The 13,203-nt window shown below is 45.8% G+C and overlaps 2 protein-coding genes across 2 annotated transcripts in view; both read left to right on the top strand.

Annotated features, from left to right (window-relative positions):
• The first annotated feature begins 5,186 nt into the window (after positions 1–5,186).
• LOC121992731 (cysteine-rich repeat secretory protein 38-like) lies at positions 5,187–6,860 on the top strand. Its single transcript, XM_042547274.1, has 2 exons — positions 5,187–5,973; positions 6,778–6,860. The coding sequence occupies exons 1-2, from the start codon at positions 5,187–5,189 to the stop codon at positions 6,858–6,860; spliced, it is 870 nt and encodes a 289-aa protein (XP_042403208.1).
• A 1,003-nt stretch (positions 6,861–7,863) lies between these two features.
• LOC121992724 overlaps positions 7,864–13,203 on the top strand; it is a 39,980-nt gene continuing 34,640 nt past the window's right edge. Inside the window, exons 1-3 of the mRNA XM_042547261.1 lie at positions 7,864–8,840; positions 12,420–12,536; positions 12,625–12,755. Coding sequence (XP_042403195.1) covers positions 8,015–8,840; positions 12,420–12,536; positions 12,625–12,755 — 1,074 coding nt within the window. The 5' untranslated portion in view covers positions 7,864–8,014. The remainder of the gene's footprint in view (positions 8,841–12,419; positions 12,537–12,624; positions 12,756–13,203) is intronic.

Raw genomic sequence — 13,203 nt, 5'->3', positions numbered from 1 at the left:
CGATTGAACATCCTGGACTTGACTCAAACTCAAGTCCAAAGTCTCCACCCCAACTTCCGGTCAACCGTGACCTGTTGGGTTTCTATGCCTAGCATTTGGCCACACCCGACCAACCTCGAATTAGCCTTCTAGCCTCCTCCATCAGCCTTGCATCCCTTGGATATCTCCCATCTTTCACACCTTGCCTTCAGGAGCTTCGTTCGGCCTCATCCTAGTTGTCGGATTATACACCACACTCGATCAACCTTGAACTAGCTTTATAGCCTCCTCCATCAGCCTTGCATCCCTCAGATACCTACCCATCCTTCACGCCTTGCCTTCAGGAGCTTCCTTCAGCCTCATCCTAGTTATCGAGTTCTCCTTGCCAAATCACACTAGGACTTACCTTGCCAAGACCATATGCTTGGACTTACCACCTTTGCCAAGATCACACTTGGACTTCCCAATTGCCTGGCTCCTCACCAGGACTTTCTCCTTTACCAATATCACACTTGGACTTTCCAATTTGCCTAACCTCCAGTTAGGACCTTCACCACCAAGTCTGGTCAACACTGACCTACTTGGATTTTCACTCTTGCCAACCTTCCTGTTGGACTTACCTTCGCCTAATCTCCAATTAGGACTTTCCCGGTCAAGTCTCCTGTCAACCTTGACCTACTTGACTTCTCTCTTGCCTAACCTCCAGTTAAGACTTTTCCAGATGCCTAAACTCCAGTTAGGACTTACCCGGTCAAGTCTCTTGACCATCTCCACAATCGGACGATTGCTCCAGCAATCTCCATATATTGTCAAACTCCTTATATTGTCAAACATCAAAACTCAAATCTCGACTCAAGCTTGACTCAACTCAAGCTTAGTCAAACTGGTCAAACTTGACCTAGGGAAATTGTCCCAACATTATACTCACCTAAACCTAACTTCTTACCCACCTTAAGGTGGTCGGCCAAACCAAGGCTAGATGGGTGCAAGTGGTGGTCAGCCCTAGCTTGGAGCCCAAGTAGGGTGGCTGGCCACAATAAATTAAAAGGAGATTTTAATTTTTAAAATCTTTCTTTATGTGGAAACCATGATTTTAAAAGAGAGTTTAAAATTTAAATCTTTCCTCTTATAGTTTTCTACAAAAGATTAAAATAAAGATTTGATATTTTTCCTTATTTGTAGTTGAAAAGAAAGATTTTAATTTTGGAGAAAATTTTCCTTTTTTAACCATCCACATGTTTTAAAAGAGATATTTTAATTTATAAAAGTTTCCTTTTATAACCAACCATGAAGGGATTTAAAGGGAGAAATTTTCTAATTAAAATTTCTTACCGGAAACAAATAAGGAAGTTTTATTTTCATGTTTAAAACTTTCCTTGTTTGGAATTAAAGGGGTGGCTGGCCATTGAAAGGTTAAAAGGAAGTTTTGATTAAATTTTCCTTTTTAGACATTGACAAAGAAAATAAGGAAGTTTTAATTATGTTTAAAACTTTCCTTATTTGCCAAGACCAAGGAATATAAAAGAGAGGGTAGAGGTGCCTCACCTCACAACATACATCTATTATTCCTCTCCTCTCTTCCTTGGTGGTGGCCGGCCCTCTTCTTCCCCTATTCTTCTTCCTTGGTGGCCGGCGGCATCTCGTTTCTAGGAGTTGTTGGTGGCCGGATCTTGTTAGAGGAAGAAGGAGAGATAGGAGGCATTGTTTCTTAGCATCCCTTGGAGCTTGGTTGGTGGTCGAAGTTCTTTATCTCTAGGAGATTGTTGGTGGCCGAAATTTGGAAGGAGAAGAAGGAGGCTTGGGTGGATTCTCATCTTGGTAGATCGTCGCCCACACGACGTCCGAGATAAGAAGAGGAATACGACAGAAGATCAAGAGGTCTATAAGCTACAAAAGGTATAACTAGTTATTAGTTTCCGCATTATAACTAGTTCATTCTTTTGTTTAGATCTTAAAATACCAAACACAAGAGGCTAACGATTCTAAGCAATCGAATTTATGTTCCTATTTTGTGTTTCTTTTGTTTTTCGATCTTGTGATTTGATTGTTCTTAATGATTAAACCTAGGGTTACTGTAAGGAGATTAAATATTTAATTTCATTGAAAGACTTTGTCTAGGAAGTGGTGGATGATCCCATACCCAAGAAGGCCTAGTGTCTCGCCATGTTTAACCTTGAAGCCGATGTCTGAAATAAATATTTAATCAAATTTGTAACATGGGTGGATTTGGATTAATAATGTTAAGCATCGTTTGCAATCCAAGTCTAAACCTCTCAGAACAGATAAGTTGAATTTGGAATCAATAATGTTAAGTTCTGTTGTGATTCCAAATTTAATTTCTAAAGAACACAATAGGTTGTTAGGAAAGGTTCAGGGCTTGTACAAAATTTTTATACAAGGAAACCAGTACGATATTCTGGGTAGCAACCAACATGCTCAACCATTCACTGGTACCACTCGGCTACTCGTTTTATGTCGATCAGCCTATTGCTTAATGTTTTTCTTTGTTGGGCACTCGACATCGCTCACCCATTCTTATTCTGCCCTATAGGCATTCTCTCTGTTTCTTGATTGACATTTTTCGATGGTCTGGTCGTGAGTTACTGTCTCTTGGTCTGGATTTTTTCGATCGTGCTCGCGACTTCGCTCGCCCATCGTCTCTCGACCTGCTCGATAGTCGCCGTATCGCCCGATCGATATTTTTTCGATCGCCCGGTCATGATTACTGACACTTGATTGACATTTTTTCGGTCGCGCGATTGACACTGCTCGATCATCATCTTTCGACCCGCTCAGCATTCTCATTATTTTCTAGTCGGTTATTCTCGATTGTCCGGTCGTGAATTACTATCGCTCGGTCGACACTCTTTCCCGGTCACGCTCACGGCTTTACTCGTCGATCCGTCTCTCTATTGCCTGGTTGTGATTTACTGTCGCTCGGATGACATTTTCCCGGTCACGATTTATTGTCGTTCGGTCGACACTTTTCGATCACCCGATCGTGGTTTGTTGTCGCTTGGTCATGCGCTCGGGACTGCTCGCCTAGCATCTCTATACCCAATTGACGTTCTCCTGATGTTTCGGTTGACATTTTCTCGATCGTGGTTTACTATCACTCGGTCGACACTTTCCCGGTATCACTCGGTCTACCTCAGCATTCGATCGATCGCTTGCTCGGCGTGCGCTTCGCATTATTTCTTGTCGTTCGCTCGATACTATTTGAGTCACTTGCTTGGCATTGCCACAGCTACTCGTTCGACGTGATAAGACAAGCGCAGTAATCTGATTTCGTGTTCGGTAGTGATTCTGTTTTGGGCTTGGTCTAGTTAGTCAGACTTGCGCCTCCTTCGACTAGACTTGAAGGGGAGGCTTGTGATACGGAGATAGCTGAGGGGTAAAGAGGAAATTAGGGAGGAAGGAGGGGAATTTTGGTAAGTGCACTATAGCACCCCTTTTTAGGGCATTGTTCACACTGCAAGCGGGAGGAGGCTGCTTCGTTTTTCTGCGCCGCCGCCAACAGAAAGAAAAGGAGCCTTCTTCCCTTTCACGCTTCTCGCCGACAACGACGCCGGCCGCCGGCTGCTCCCTTCCCCTTCCTCCGGTCACAACCACCTCCTCTTCTCCCTGCTTACGCGCATCGCCCCTCTCTCACGCTCTCTCGCCTTCGCCGCTGAGGAGGATTTTCGTTCACTTTTGCTTTCACCGCCAGTGCTCTTCCTCACGCTCCGCTCTTCGCCGGCGCTCGCCACTGCTCCTCTCCTTCTCCTCGCGACGCTGCCATCCTTCTTCTCCTTGCGACGCAGCCACCGGATCGACACCGCCCCCACTTTCTTCCTCGTCACAGCGACCAGCCATCACCGCCGCGATCACTGCCTGCCCTCTCCAGCGTTGAGGGCGCAATTCTTTGCTGGCCAGCCCCTTGTCATCATCATCGACTAGCGTTCACAGCTGCCTCTAGCGTCACAGACGATTTCCGAGCCGCGGTCGTGTCCCATAGTCGTAGATGGCTTCCGATTTGCATTGTAGTACATTCCCGAAGCCAGTCCGGTATCCGACCCATGTTAACGAGCGTCTTCGGCATTATTCCAGCCATCAAGCTATTGTTGTGTTCCGGCCTTCAAGCCGCGATTGTGTTCCAGATTGTGTGATTTGGGTCTAGCCTCCTTGGTATTATTATTTCCCGGCCTGCGTGCCGAAATCTTATTCCAGCTTGTGTGTCGACGTTATAGTTCGGCCTGTGTGCCGATGTTTTATCTCGGTCTGTGTGTCGATGTTATAGCCCGGCCTAGGTGCCGATGTTTTGTCCCAGCCTGCGTGCCGATGTTTTATCTCGACCTGCGTGCCGTTATTATCTCCGGACCTGTAGCTCATCTTCCGGTTCCGTGCCACGTCCGACTCCGCGTTATCAGATCCAGCTCCTCGTCCGACGCATTCATCTACTCTTCCGAGTCGCGACAACTCGAGCAGCGTCTCATCCGAGGGCGCCCCCTAGGCCAGGGTACGTTACCGTACTCACTCTCCCTTCATTTGTTTATTCTAGTATTAGCCTGTTACTTATATGTTCGTTGGATCCGCCTCGAGCCTCGGGATACCAAGGACAGGGGGAACCCGGTCGCTGGCTGCAGGTAGCGTTGACCAGAGGATTTCTGAAGACTTGGTGAACATAGAAGTTATCTCAGCATATCCCCTTCCGGGATATCGCGACTCGATCAATATTCCATCCATCTCACCCGATGATTCGTCTGACTCAGATTCCGGACGGGATCATTTACTATTAGCAGTTGGAGCTGAAAGCTAATTTAATTTCCCAGCTGTAGATTATGGAGTGGGTTTTAGGATTTTGTAAACGCCATTTTGTTTTCTCTTCTCGGTCGAGCAATAATCACGAGTCTTTCCATAGCTTTGACGTTTTTTTTGTCCATGCATGTGAAATTTGTCGTTGAAATTGATCACGGTGTCTGGGATTGATGTGCGCGTATAGAAATGGAGACATAGATGACTTCAGGATATGTATTCACATCAGGAGTTTGCGTGCTTATTGAAAAAAATATATATATTATTGAAAAATGTGATTGATATTTGACTAATTCTTTCATGCTACAACAATTTTGAAGGCAATTTTCTGAGCAATTTTTACGCACTCTCAGGGTGTAGTGAATTAGAGTGTAATTGAAGTCTAATTTTCACATTCCATTTTCAATTCCACCATGGCTTCCTCCTTCGTCTCCCTTCTGCTTCCCCTCCTCTCTTTCGCTGGCGCCCAGGAGCAGTTACCGAACTGTGATCCCAGCGCCGGCAAGTTCAGCGACAACAGCACCTACCAATCCAACCTCGAACTCCTCCTCTCCACCCTCTCCTCCGACGGCTACGCCACCGGCTTCCTCAATACCAGTGTCGGGGGAGGCTCCGACCAGGTGTTTGGCCTCGTCAACTGCCGCGGCGACATCAACGCCACCGAGTGCCGCTCCTGCCTCGACACCGCCACCGCCGAAGTCACCCGCAACTGCCCTAATTACAGGGCGGCCGAGCTGTGGTACGATGTCTGCCTCGTCCTCATCTCCGACAAGCCGCTGCCCATCTCCTCCTCTAACCGACAGCCACTGGCGTTTAACAGCATGAACAACGCCCCGGAACCGAACCGGTTCGCCTGGCTGTTGAGGATGCTGATGAACCGGACTGCCGATGCGGCGGCCAATTCCAGCAAGAGGTTCGCGATCGGGGAAGCCAACTACTACACGGCAGAGTTCCCCTCCATCTACGTCCTGATGCACTGCAGGCACGACCTGTCGCACGAGCAGTGCAGGGAGTGCCTGGGCACGCTGTTCGTTCCGATGCCGCCGTTGTTCGTGGGAAAGCAAGGGGGGAGGATACTCGGCGAGAGCTGCGGCATGAGGTTCGAGCTCTACTCCTTCTTCCAAGGTTCCCCTACCGTCAACATCTCTGTGCCCTCGCCGTCAGCGATGCAACTGGCTTCGGCGGCCACCTCCTCCGGAGGTAATTAATTATTTGGTTAATCAATTAGCTACTTAACTATCATGAACATGATGATCTGCAACAGATAAATACAAGTATTAATTGAAAGCATAATGATCGGGTAATGATAGGGTCCCATTAAAGATGGGGCAAATTAAGGAAGACCGGCTGACGTGAAAAATAAAGTTAAGCGGGATATCCTAGTCCGCAGAGCAGATCATGCAGTGCTGAGCGGACCAGGTATGGCCAAGTGGGTCGGTTACAACCGAGCGAATGATAATAGCTTCGTAGACAAGTAAGTTGAGCTCTACCTCAGTCGGGTGAAATAGTCCTCCGATAACAAAAAGAAATAAGCAGCAGCTGGTCTCGCCGACCGGGCTTTGTATTCGGTCAGAGCAGGATAACCGCTGACAATCAGAAAGCAAGGAAAAAGACAAGTCGGCAGGCCCTGAGGACACCGCCGAGCGGAGGCAGCCCAGCCGAGTAGACCCCGATCGGCCACGCATGACCCCATCAAGTATGTTGTCATATCTTTTTGGGAGTTTGTGCCACTGACAGTAGGACATGTTCTGTAGGCAATCGTACTTTAAAAGCTTCCAAGCTATCACATCAGAAGATTGCATGACTGTTTAAGGAATGATGTCAGGGACACTTTTTGACCTGTCTCTTCCTAGAACACCTAGGAAGATGTGTCTACACCTTGAAATGTGTGCACAAGAACCATGTTGACACTATAAAAAGGGGTTCCTAGATACAAGGAAAGGAATGCGCAACTTCGTCTTCTACATCTATTAGCTACAGTTCTCTGTTTCTTGAGATTGCCAGAGATTGACTTGAGCGTCATAGGCCAATGCCAGGAACCCATTAACGGTCTGGCACTGACGCTTTTGTGCTGCAAGATTACATGAAGTCTTCACTGCGTCAACTTCGAAATCACATCCTCAGCTTGTCATATTTGCTATTTTTGGATAGGGTTATATTTGGCGCAATATGTGGGAAGTTTACCTGAATCCGAAATGCAAAGATGGAGGACGTTAGATGACTCACCACCGTGATGCTGACGAAAGAGGAATTCGACATGTTGATACAAGCGTGAGCGGCTATGATGTTAGAGCAGCAATAGGTAATAGTCGGTCACCAAGTAAATGAACCCGCGACATTGACAATAGGCCAACAGGCCGAGCATGAAACGTCGTCGCTTGTCGTCCGAACAACATGTCGATCGACACATTCGGAGATGCACTTGATGCGCTAATCCCTATCATTGGGCGTTGTTCCGCACCCCTTCAGAGGAACAAGGACGAGCAGATAGGGCCCAAGGATCCTTATCGGAGGAAGCGCCCACTCGAGACGAGCGCAAGGGTAAAGCACCAAGGCTCGACGACTTCCCCAAACGGATAAACAGATAATTCTCTCAAGAGATCTTGGACGACCGGCTGCTACGACATTACGCGCCGCTAACATTCGGAGAATACATGGGGGTGACCGACCCAAAGGATCAAATGCTGAGTATTTCTCACTACGCTCTCCGGATAGGCTCAGAGGTAGTTCGAGCGACTGCCGATCAACTCTATATGTAGTTTTAAGGACTTCTGAGCAACGCTCCTACAATACTTCGCTAGCAATTACCGCCATCAGAAGATGAACGTGAATCTAATTGTGGTCAAATAGGGGTCCAAGGAGGCACTACGTGTTGGTCCCTTAACGACCGGATAGAGGGGAGGGGGTGAATAGCCTGCATAAAAATAAATGAACTATTTTCGAACTTATAGTTTTATTAAAATTAATATTTGCATACAAATAATTAAAAGACTAAAAACAAAAGATATAAAGAAATTATTTGGTTATAAATGGAGAGGATGTTATACTCTACTAAGTACCAGCTGGAGCTGAAAGCTAATTTAATTTCCCAGATGCAGATTATGGAGTGTGTTTTAGGATTTTGTAAACGCCATTTCGTTTTCTCTTCTCGCTCGAGCAAGAATCACGAGTCTTTCCATAGCTTTGACTTTTATTTTCTCCTGAAATTTCTCGTTGAAATTAATCATGGTGTCTGGATTCGATGTGTTTTTCACATTCCATTTCCAATTCCGCCATGGCTTCCTCCTTCCTCTCCCTTCTGCTTTCCCTCCTCCTCTTCCTCTCTTTCGCCGGCGCCCAGGAGCTGTTCCAGAACTGTGATCACAGCGCCGGCAACTTCAGCGACAACAGCACCTACCGATCCAACCTCGAACGCCTCCTCTCCACCCTCGCCTCCGACGGCTACGCCACCGGCTTCCTCAATACCAGTGTCGTGGGAGGCTCCGACCAGGTGTTTGGCCTCGTCAACTGCCGCGGCGACGTCAACGCCACCGAGTGCCGCTCCTGCCTCGACAACGCCACCGCCGAAGTCACCCGCAACTGCCCTAATGATAGGGCGGCCGAGTTGTGGTACGAGTTCTGCCTCATCCGCTTCTCCGACCAGCCGCTGCCCACCTCCTCCTCCAACCGCCACCCACTGGGGTTTAACAGCATGGATGACGCCCCGGAACCGAACCGGTTCGCCTGGCTGTTGGGGATGCTGATGAACCGGACTGCCGATGCGGCGGCCAATTCCAGCAAGCGGTTCGCGATCGGGGCGGCCAGCTACTACACAGCAGAGTTCCCCTCCATCTACGACTCAATGCAGTGCACGCGCGACCTGTCGCAGGAGCAGTGCAGGGAGTGCCTGGGCACGCTGTTCATTCCGATGCCGACGTTGTTCGTGGGAAAACAGGGGGGAAGGTTACTCGGCGGGAGCTGCGGCATGAGGTTCGAGCTCTACTCCTTCCTAGGTTCCCCTACCCTCAACATCTCTGTGCCCCCGCCGTCAGCGATGCAACTGGCTCCGGCGCCCACCTCCTCCGGAGGTAATTAATTATTTCGTTAATCAATTAGCTACTTTTCATGAACATGATGATCTGCAACAGATAAATACAAGTATTAATTGAAAGCATACTTTAGATACATCGAATCAAAACCATACGATGGATCTAAAGATCTAGTGATCATTATCTATAAGGCTACATTAGATAGAAATCGAAATTGATCTACTATGATTCTATTACATTAGTCATTGATCTTATTTATCGTCATAATTCCTATAAGCACTGAATGATCTTCTATAGGATCGGGTAGCAAATCGTAGTCTACTCAATGGGAAGAGAGGAGGAAGAGGAAGCTCTCTTGAATACCAAGGTTTAAGATTGATTCTATTCGGAATTTGACTCAGACGAAAGTCAGCTGAGATGGCGCTGGTATTGACGGAGGGATGACTTTTGCGCGGCGAGCACAGGCACGTTGGAAAGAGGGACCCTAGGGATGTAAATGAGCCAAGCTGCTCGTGAGCAACTCAAAGCTCGATTCGATAAAAGCTCGTTTAATTAGGCTCGTTAAGATAAATAAATCAAGCTCAAGCTTCATAATATTTGACTCGTTAGCTCGTGAACATGTTCGTTAAGCTCATGAATCAACTTTTAAATAAAAAATAATAATTTTGATATTAAGTTTATAAATTTTACACTCTACTTATGAAAAACATAGATAACTATATTAAATTTATTTATTAGAATAAAATTATAAATTTTAAGAAGAATATTATATATTTTTAAAATATATAATTTAGTCTTTAATGAATATTTAAATTTATAATTTATATTTATTAAGCTCGTTTAGGCATGATAAAAGCTCGAATAAGCTCATGAGCCATTAATATATTCGTTAAATAAAGCTTGAGCTCGGCTCGATAATAAATGAGCCAAACTCAAACATCCAAAAGTTCAGCTCGGCTCGACTCGGCTCGGCTCGGTTACACCCCTGGGACCCTCCTGTGAAGCTTCTGAACAATGACGGTGTTGCTAGTACTTGAGCTCTGCACACACTCGGACAAGCACACAGAGCGTTAGAGACCAAAAATCAGGGAAAAAGTTCCTGGCAATGATCCTCCGACGCTCAAGTCAGGTACTTTTTCCCCAAAGAACAGTGTACGAAAGAAAAGAATGTAGAAGACGAGTGCGAGAATGCGCGTGCGCGTACCTGGCTAAGGGAGAGGGCCTCCCTTTTTATATGACGTTGCGTGCCTTCTGGAGACTGCCAGATGTCAGAGAATATCGGATGTCAGGGTCCGTTGAGTGAGGGAGGTTGTACGTCGATCTTTCATTAGCGGGAGGAAGGTTCCACTGGAGCAGGATGGTAGACTACTGGAATATTCCCTGACGCACAACAGTTATTCCCTGACAGGAGGTTATGATTTTCTGATACTGTTGTCATCTAGTGCCAGTCAGGTATACAAGTCGGGTATTAGCTTTGACTGTGTCTGCTGCCCCAGATCTAGGAATCTGCTTAAAAATTTGTTTCATATTTAAAAGTCCTAGTTTATTGTGTACATTCCCAGTCGTCTTCGTAAATTACTGAATTCAGACTCTGGTAGTGGTTTGGTGAAAATATCAGCCAAATTTGATTTGGACTTAACATAATTGAGTTCAATGTCTCCTTTAGAGACGTGATCTCTAATAAAGTGATATTTTATTTCAATATGTTTGGTTCTTGAATGATGCACTGAATTTTTTGTTAAGTTGATCGAACTGATATTATCAATATGGATTTTTACACTTTTATATTCTAAGTTAAAGTCTTTTAATGTGTGCATCATCCATAATAGTTATGCTACACATTCACCCATTGCTATATACTCGGCTTCAGTAGTAGATAACACAACACAGTGTCCTCTGATAAGGATCCTTAGGTCCTATCCGCTCAGCCTTGTTCCTTTGAAGGAGTGCGGAACAACGCTCGGTGGTAGGGGATCAGCGTGTTCGGTGCCTCTCCAAATGTGCTGATCAGCTTGTTGTTGGTCCGACGAGCGGCGGGGTTTTTCGCTTGGCCATTATGATCAGCTTGTTCACCTGTCGCAGACGCAGCGAGTTCATTTACTTGATGACCAGTTGTCGCCTGCTGCTGCTCCAACATCTTCATTGCTCGGGTTTGCACCAGCATGTCGAACTCCTCTTGCATCAATGTCACTGTGGTAAGTCATCCAGCATCCTCCATCTTTGCATTTCAGATTCAGGTAAGATTCCCACAGACGGTCAGTGCCAAATATAATCCTGTCCAGAATCAGCGCAGATGACAAGCTTGGGGATGTGGCTTCGAAGTTGACACGATGAAGACTCCATGTAATCCTGTAGCACAAAAGCGTTAATGCCGGGTCGGGAAAGAGTTCCTAACATTGATCCTCCGACGCTCAAGTCAGTTTCCGACGACCTTAAGAAATAGAGAACTGTAACTAAGAGATGTAGAAAACCAAATTACGCATACCTTTTCCTGTAGCTGGGAACCCCCTTATATAGTGTCAATCTAGTGCTCGTGCACACATCTCAAGGTGTAGGCATGTCTTCCTAGGTGTCCTAGGAAGAGACAGGTCAAAAATTATCCCCGATACCATTCCTTAAGTAGTTATGTAATCCTCTGATGTGACAGATTTGAAGCTTCTAAAGTACAATTGTCTGCTAGACATGCCCTACTATCAGCGGCACAAACTCTTAAAAAGATATGAAGAGATAGTTGGTGGGTCCATGCGCGGTCGACCGGAGTCCGCTCGGCCGGGTTGTCCCCGCTCGGTAGTGTCCTTCCGAGCTACAGCATGTCCGCTTGCTTCCTGACCGTCGTTGGTTGTCTCCATCTGACCGGACATTGCTCCTAGTCAGTGAGACCAACTTCTGCTTAACTTTCTTTGTTGTCGGAGGACAATTTTACTTGGCCGAGGAGCACCCAACATGTTGGATCCTAAACCGATTTCTTCCGCTCGACCGTAACCGATTCGCTCAACCGTACACACTCCGCTCAATAGTATCCAATCTGCTCAGGGGTATCCAGTCTGCTCGACGGACTTAGATCCACACTTAACTTTGTCTCCTCCATCAATCAGTTTTTTTTTTTTTTCCACTTTCATCTATTTTTTAATGGGCCCTTCGTTACTAACTGATCAATTATATGATTCGAATTGGTTGACTCTGCTTGCCATCGTGTTTGGACAAAGCATGCAGTGCTCCGCACCACTATTGTTAGTGGCTTTGAGAAATCCTGCCCATTTGTCTTATTTTTCTGTCGGTAATGCTTAGCATCACAATTTCAAGACTTTTGAAAAAGTCAATAAAAGTCTCCCATTTTTCTATTGTGATGGCACTGTCACTGTCATGTTTTGCCAGCGACGTGACGTGACGTGACGTGACGTGACGTGACACTAAACCAATCTAATTAATATGTGGTGTAAAATTTTGGTAGCTCGTGGAATAAAACGTTGATGAGCACCAAAACTTGTGAGATATTTTATTGTCTTACATACATGCTCGTGGAATAAAACGTCTAAAGAATTATCTACAGGTAGGATTTAACGTCTAACAATATTGATTTTCGATGAAAAAGAAATGAAATGTTGAGATTTGCCGCAGGGAAAAAGAATGTAATTGGAATTGTCCTAGATATTGTAATACCATCGGTGACTGCGATGTCTCTCATCTTCTTAATTTGCATTTGCTACTGGAGGAGGAAGAAGCCGGGACCCCAATGTGAGTAACGTAACTGCACAGCATAATTAATTATCAAGCTACATAATGTGTCTTAATGTCTCTAAGTCGTTTAATCTTCTATCAATAGATGAAACTGAAGCAGAGAAAATCATGAGTGTCGAATCAATATTGTTTGATCTCTCCACACTACAAGTCGCGACAGCCTACTTCTCTAAAGATAACAAACTCGGCGAAGGTGGATTCGGAGCAGTTTACAAGGTATATTTAAACTCAAAAGCATATATATGTTGGTATTAATTTCTTGTTATGTGATGCGGCGAATAAGGTAGGACCTTTGAAGTTGGGGCCAAATAAAGAAGGTCAGTTAATGTGACGATCAAAGTCAAGCAGGGGTCGTTACTCGGGGTTAGCAAGGCCGCATGGCCGGCCGAGCCTAGCTGATTGGATATTTTGTCGGATTGGATTCCGAGTCCATGGCTGGCCGAGCAATCGAGTCGATTGGATCTTTTGTATGATCATATTCCGAATCCTACTGGCTCAATGGAAAGGCGAGTCCTCTTAGCTCAATAGAGAACCGAGTTCTCTCGATCTGATCAGAGCTTCTAGATATATTGTTCGATTGAATGCCGAGTTCTCGAGATGATCAACCTTCTGTAACCAATTCAACTTGTCCAAAAGCAATGCCCGACCGAACAATAGAGGAGAC

The sequence above is a fragment of the Zingiber officinale genome, chromosome 1B (assembly GCF_018446385.1).
Source record: "Zingiber officinale cultivar Zhangliang chromosome 1B, Zo_v1.1, whole genome shotgun sequence".
Lineage (NCBI taxonomy): Eukaryota > Viridiplantae > Streptophyta > Magnoliopsida > Zingiberales > Zingiberaceae > Zingiber > Zingiber officinale.
Note: the sequence above shows the minus strand (reverse complement) of the source record. Positions and strands in the feature narration are given on the sequence as shown.

Coding starts and splice junctions, on each gene's coding strand:
- LOC121992731 (XM_042547274.1), top strand. CDS start 5,187: ATGGCTTCCTCCTTCGTCTCCCTTCTGCTTCCCCTCCTCTCTTTCGCT. Junction 5,974..6,777: donor GGCGGCCACCTCCTCCGGAG/GTAATTAATTAT, acceptor TGAGATTGCCAG/AGATTGACTTGAGCGTCATA.